Below are 7,265 nucleotides of genomic sequence, written 5' to 3'. Positions count from 1 at the left end.
TGGCTTCGGATCAGCGCGGTGCACTGGCTGCAGCGGCCATTGGAGGGTGAACCAATGGCAAAGGAAGACCTTTCTGTCTCTCTCACTCATTGTCCACTATGCCTGTCAAAAAAAAAAAAAAAAAAAAGAATAGAGGAATATTTGCTCATCCTGATGTTGTGAAGGTCAAGTTTGTCTCTTGTAATTCCACTGTTTTCTGTTGCGGTCAGTCAGGTTTTTTTTGGTTTTTGTTTTGTTGTTTTTTTGTTGTTGTTTTTTTTTTTAGATTTATTTATTTGAAAGGCAGAATTATACAGAGAAAGAAGAAGCAAAAAAGAGCTCTTCTGTCTGCTGGTTCCTTCCCCAAATGGTCACAATGGTCAGGGCTGGGCCAGGGGGGAGCCAGGAGCCAGGAGCTTATTCCAGGTCTCCCTCACATGGGTGCTGCGATCAAGAACTTGGGCCATTCCCTGAGGTGCATTAGCAGGGAGCTGAATTGGAAGTGGAGCAACCGGGACTTGAACCAGCATCCATATGGGTTGCCAGCACTGCTGATCCAAGTTTAACCCTCTGTGTCACAGCACTGGTCCCTGTCAGGGGTTCTGAGCGAAGAACAGACATGACAAGACTCCTGCACCAGAAGCATCACTTTGCTGTGCTGAGATGGGGCTGTGGGAGAGCAGGTAGATTTGAGGTGACCACCACGATCTAGGTGTGCATGGACCGGGCTGGGCAGAGCGGAAGTGGTGGCCGAGGCTGAATTCTGGAAGGAGCCATCGGCGAGCTTTGGGCCATGCCCTTCATCAGAAGATGAATGGTGTCTGGCTTTAAGGAGTGCTGCTTCCTTTCTCTGGAGACTCCAGCGCTTGTCATTTTCCATAAGGCCACGTGTGTGGACAGAGACTCCAGCAGTGTTTGTGACACGTTTTAACCTATCCTCACTATTTCAAGTAAAGGGCTGGTTTTAAGTTTTAATCCACACACTGACATCTTTGGGCATGGCTGCCCTAAACACAAATGCCGACTCATCTGTCTGCCCGTGAAAGATCGAAAGAAAAGGAAACCGACATATTTCACGTCGCGCTCTGCGTCACTTCTGTTGGGACTCATAAATCCACGCCTCTCCCTGTGGCCACTTCGTGTCTGACCCTTTCCTTAACCCGTGATTTATTGCTGCTGCTCCTGTTGCCAGACTTATAAACTTCACTGTCCTTCATGACACCTCCTTTGTATACGAGGCTACGAGACAGCAAATTTATTGTCTATGAATTGGTACCTTGAAAAATTACATCAATGCAAAGTGATTGCCTTTGAGCCTCCATAGCCAATAAGTTTATTTTTTTGGAGGGGATGATATGAGGTCATAGGATGATATATATAATCGGTGATCACAGAACGGAAAGGAGCAAGTTGGAAGTCCAGTGCCACAGAGCCGAGAAGGAAGGTTTCTCTCTCTCCCATCATGTGTAAGCTGGCCTCCTGCTGTCTGCTTTTTATAGCACTCTTAAAGCCTGTCTCAGCTCTCCCCATCCTTGGCTCGGGGGAAGCGTCCTTTCAGCTCTCAGGTAAGATGATTTTCCCCTCTATGGTAAGCTTGAGAGCCCTCCCTGGTTTAGAAGCAATGTTAGAGACAAAGATGGGGTTCTGCTTAAAGGAAACTTCTATCAGTAGCCCTGGTTATGAAAAAATCATTAGAGGATCCTCACTGCACATTTGAGACTTAGGGATGGGGACAGGTTCCCTCCCTAAAGTGTGATCATGGGAGGACAGCTCTGCAATTCAAACTCTTTTTGGGGCCAAGCTATTTTTTCCAATTTTAAAAATGGACCTGAATTTAAAACCTCATTACTTTTAGTTCTTATTTCAAATGAGCTGGCTGAATGTAGAACTGGTTGTTTCCGTTATAGATTAATACTGTATTTATTTGATCTTATATTAAAAGTAATCACCTGACATGTGTTGTATGAAACAAAAATGTTCATTAAAAATAAAGTGGCATGTGGGAGTTAGGGACATTGTAGGCTTCCAAGTATGCTCATTTAGTTCAAGTCTAAGTTGGATTTTTAAAAATCTGTTAAGTCAAGTAGATACTTATTTTGCTATTACCTCTAACTTTAATAGATGAAAAGACTGACTATATAAACCTTAACTGGATTTAATGCTGTCTTTAATTCTGGATACTTTCAGATTTTAAAAGAAAAACACTCTTCTAAGCCATTGGTTTTAGAATTTCTTTGCTCTGAAAGTTTCTCCCAAGCATCTTTCTGATGACTCCTGAGCACTGTGATCACTCAAGCACTATCAGCCAACTGCTGGTCACAGAGCTCAAAAGCAGCCCCTAATGGCCAAAAAGGCATGGACCTCACCGACTGTTCTATTTCAAAAGGATCAGTGAAAATCATATGATGAAATCAAGAGCGCTCAGTTATTACTGTCACCCTCAAAATCTGCAGCTAGAATTTTTAAAACTTAGCTGAAATGAGAGTAACATCTCAATCACATTCTAGACAGGTGGCAGCTGACCTTAGAATTTTATCGTTTGTATCTGTAAATAAATGATCCTTCGTGACAAACATTTATATTGATAAAATTTTATAGATTTTTCAGTAACATTCTTCAAAAATCCAGAAATGTGCTCCAGTGTGCTATAATGGTTTATTGTCTCTGATCTCTGCTGGAGGTCAGCATGTGCACGCCTGCAGCTGGTGCTGTGTTGTGGCTTCCCAGCCCAGCTCCCAGGGCCTCCAATCCCAACGCAGTCGCAGCAGGAGAACTCACTGGACGCCATCTCCACTCACTGCCTCATGCGCCTACCTCACCTCACACGCACCAACCTCTCCTCACACGCATCTACCTCACCTCACACACTAACCTCACCTTATATCCTAACCTCACCTCACACGCATCTACCACACCTCACACATATAACCTCACCTCACACACTAACTTCACCTCACACGCACCAACCTCACCTCACACGCATCTACCTCACCTCACACACTAACCTCACCTCACACGCATCTACCACACCTCACACACTAACCTCACCTCATACCCTAACCTCACCTCACACGCACCAACCTCACCTCACACGCATCTACCTCACCTCACACACTAACCTCACCTCACACGCATCTACCTCACTTCACACACTAACCTCACCTTATACCCTAACCTCACCTCACACGCATCTACCACACCTCACACACATAACCTCACCTCACACACTAACCTCACCTCACACGCACCAACCTCACCTCACACGCATCTATCTCACCTCACACACTAACCTCACCTCACACACTAACCTCACCTTATACCCTAACCTCACCTCACACGCATCTACCATACCTCACACACATCTACCACACCTCACACACTAACTTCACCTCACATGCACCAACCTCACCTCACACGCATCTACCTCACCTCTCACACTAACCTCACCTCACACACTAACCTCACCTCTCACACTAACCTCACCTCACATGCCTACCCTACCTCAGGTGTACCTCCCACACCCCACTTACCCTGCCTTGGGCGCGCCTACCACACCTCACACGTACTTCCCTCACCTCACACACTAACCTCACCTCACCTCATTTCACTTCACACACACCCACTGCACCTCACCTCACACACTAACCTCACCTCACACACCCACCTCACCTCACACACTAACCTCACCTCACACGCCCACCTCACCTCACACACTAACCTCACCTCACCTCACCTCACACACACCCACTGCACCTCAGCAGTGCTCACTGTACCTCACGGTCACTCACCACACTCTTCCCAACTTCCCATCACGTTGTCTGCCATGTCGTTGCACCAGTTTCACACCAGAAACGCCAGCCAAGTTCCTTATGGATTATTTGGAAGCTGACGTCTTCCCAAGTGTAACAATTCTGACTAGGTCTGGAAGTCCGGTGAGATAACCTGTGCCCCAGCCCATTTGCTTAATGGGAAACCCCACCATCTTTGCCTCTCCTCTTAGTCCAACCTCCTCCCACATACCTAGAAGCAGAAGGCGGCAGCAGCCGTGGGTAAACGGGAGCAGGGCGAGTCAGACTTTCTGAGCAGACATTGGGTCTCAAGAAAGAGGGCTCAGCCCTCTCCTGCCCGCAGTGCCTGGGGGGCTGGGTCCTCCCATGGGCAGCAAGGAGTGGGTGGGCACTGCAGCCATGGCCCTGGACGTCTACTCTGACACACAGCAGGTCACAGCTCCTGCATCTGAGGGTGTTCCAGGCACGTTTCGCTGCCCTGGGTACTCCCAAGAGATGCCTGAAGACAACCGGCTGAAGTGGAGACCCCGCCCCCCCACCGCCCCGTGTCTGTTCTTGCTCCACAGCTCGCCATGGAGGCACCAGGGAGCCTCTGGGGGCGCTGGAGCACACGCCCGTTCTGCAGACGCTGCCGGAGATGCTGGGTGCCGACAGCAGTGCCAGGCTGGGGGAAGCAGGTACGGTGCCTCTGCTGTGTGGTCTCCTTGCTCACACCCTCAGGTGAGGGCACACCCTGCTCTGGAACAGAGGGAGCAGCACGGAGCCGGCGCTGGGCCCTGGCAGCCTCCCCTGCGGGCCCGCGGCCCTCTGCAGCCTTCAGCTTCCCCTGCCCCGGGAGCTCCCGGCCAGTGGGGGTTCTGCCTGGCACCTCGGCCTTTGCTCTTTCTGTGTGGGCTTTCACTTGTTTTTTTACGGGGTGGCGAGGTCATTTCCAGCGAGCGCAGATGCACAGTGAACAGCAATGATAACAGGGCTATGGTGAGGTGTCCGAGAGCCCGCTCAGTCACCCTGAGTGGTCACCCGCGGCCAGCGGGGGCTGCTTCCCATCTGCTCTGGAAACAGGCCGGGCCTGTCCCACACACCAGTGCTTCTGTTGCGGTTGTGACAAACTGCTCATCTGCGAGGTTCCTGGGGGCAGTGCCGTGTCTTATGAGTTCCGGAGGCAAGAACAAGAGGGCCCGCCTGTCTGCCCCCAAGCCAACATCCGTGCAGCGTGGACAGGCAGAACCACTTGGCGCCATGTTTGAAAACAAGCGTAAGACGGAAGTGGGAGAGCTGATGCACTGGTTTCCAAACTGTCTTGCAGATCCTCAGACCGACATTTTCAACCCAAGAGGAAATCTGAAGAAGGTGAGTGACTGCTTGTGAGTGCTAGGTGTGCACTAAGGGGCACATTGCAGGCATCCCCCAGGATCTTAACATCATGAGCCACGGCAACGTTCCGGGTGGAAGCCGCACCTTAAGATAACGGGCCGGTGTTGTTTCAAAGCATTAATTTTCCAAATTTTGACTCATATAAAATCTGGAAGCAACAAGCACTTATCCATTGCCGGTTTGGATGAGTTCTAACCGGTTGCAAGAGAAGAGAAAAGCAGATGAGGCCCCCGCTCTGCAGCATGTTGTCTACTGTGTGGGCTCATCCTCGTGGCGACAGTCGGCCCACAGCCCAGTGGCCCTGGTGTCCTTGGAAGCATGGGAGACAGAATCTTGGCCACCTCCCCAATGTCCCCACTTCACAAAACCCCGTGGCTTCCCCGGGTGATTCCTGTGCACATGGAAAGGTGAAGAGTGCGGCTGTGAGACACCGAGGGGGAACCCGTGCAGAGAGAGAAGGATTTGTAGAGAATTCTCTCGGGCGCAGTGGACAGACTGTAACAGGGAATGACGAACTCTGTGTCCTCACGGCCATCCCGTTGGCCACCCAACTGCCGCCAGCGCCTCTGAGCATGTTTGGGCCCCCAGGATCGCAGCACAAAGGATTCTACTGAGCTCTAGTCACGCACTTGCCAGACCTTTCCAGAGACGCCTTTTTGAGTGTGACACTCATTAACATCCTAGCAAAAATGCACCCTGCAAACATGAAACCCTGGACACACAGGCTCTAGGAGGGGTAAGCCACGCGGCACAGGGAGCCCCACTAGCATGCAGCACTCTGGTCCCCGGCCCAGCCCAGAGTCAGCACCTGCTAAAGGCTGTACGTGCTGAAGACCCGTAGGATTCTCAACTCACTGACAACTTATCCTGCCTTCTGTTTGGCTCCCTCTCATTTCAGGCTTTCTCCGGACAAGGTCCAAACATTCTGCTGAGTCATCTTTTGGCCAGAACCAGGAAACAATATAAGAAACGTGGGACTCCCTCCGAGTGCTTCTGGAAATACTGTGTCTGAAGGGACACGGCCACCTTTAGTTCAGAAACACCCAGCTCAGAACATTAAAAATATCAGTGCTTGACTTGAAAACAGCGTGAGGAAAAACTAGGCAAACCACACCCTGTTATTATTTGGAAAAATAAATCCTCTATGTTTTGCAAAGAACATGAGTGGTTATTCATAAACATTGTTTTAAAATCTGTAATTTTTCTTTATTTCAATTCACCCTATGGAATTCTTTTAGAATTTAAAGGTGAAGCCAGGGGTATGAATTTAGCACAGTATGAAGCTACTGCTTTGGCAGCCCCCATCCCATACTGGAGTGTCTGGGTTTGAGTTCTGGCTCTGCTTCTGATGTCAGCTCCTCACTAATGTGTACTCTGGGAAGCAGGTGTGGGCTCAAGGACTTGAGATCCTGCTACCCACACGGGAGGCCTGGACTGAGTTCCGGGCTCCTGGCTTTGCACGGTCCAGCCATGGCTCTTGCAGGCATTTGGGGAGTGAACCAGTAGATAAGAGATCTCTGTCTGCCTATCTCTGTTTCAAATTAAAAAATAAATAAATAAAACCAGTAAGTGAATGGAATAAAATACTAAGAAACTCCTAAAAACAAAATATAGTTAAAATCATTAAACTACAAATCACTTGAGTAAACTATATTATCTTAGCTATTATGTTCTCTCTTAACACTTAAAGATGGTAACACAGGTTATTACTTTCCAAGCCTAGAAAAAAATCTGAATGAAGGCTGGCTGCAGATGAAGGCTGAGGCCAGCCACGAGCTCACGTGCCCAGCACTGAGTGCTTCAAACGTGAGCCCTGAACACCTCAGCTCCCGTGAGCTCAGAATCAGTCTGCTCATGCGAGGGAAGACACCTGCACATGTCTTTCCATTTCTTTATTTTTAAAGATTTATTTGAAAAGCAGAGTTAGAAAGATCTTTCATTCACTGGCTCACTCCCCAAATGGCTGCAACTGCCAGGGCTTGGCCAGGCTGAAGCCAGGAGCCAGGAGCTTCATCTGGGTCTCCCATGTGGATAAAGGGACCCAAGGATTTGGGCCATCTTCCACTGCTTTCCCACATGTATCGGCAGTGAGCTGAATGGAACTGGAGCAACTGGGACTCAAAC

At 49.4% G+C, this 7,265-nt stretch overlaps 1 protein-coding gene across 1 annotated transcript; it reads left to right on the top strand.

The window, feature by feature from the left end:
• Nucleotides 1–1,441: 1,441 nt before the first annotated feature.
• Nucleotides 1,442–6,153, top strand: UTS2 (urotensin 2). The gene is given in 4 exon segments (XM_062193846.1): nt 1,442–1,544; nt 4,334–4,444; nt 5,074–5,135; nt 6,040–6,153. Coding segments are annotated over 4 exon segments (390 nt in total).
• Nucleotides 6,154–7,265: the final 1,112 nt, after the last annotated feature.

This window comes from Lepus europaeus, chromosome 5 (assembly GCF_033115175.1).
Source record: "Lepus europaeus isolate LE1 chromosome 5, mLepTim1.pri, whole genome shotgun sequence".
NCBI classification, from domain to species: Eukaryota; Metazoa; Chordata; class Mammalia; order Lagomorpha; family Leporidae; genus Lepus; species Lepus europaeus.
This window is presented reverse-complemented; position numbering and strand designations above follow the sequence as displayed.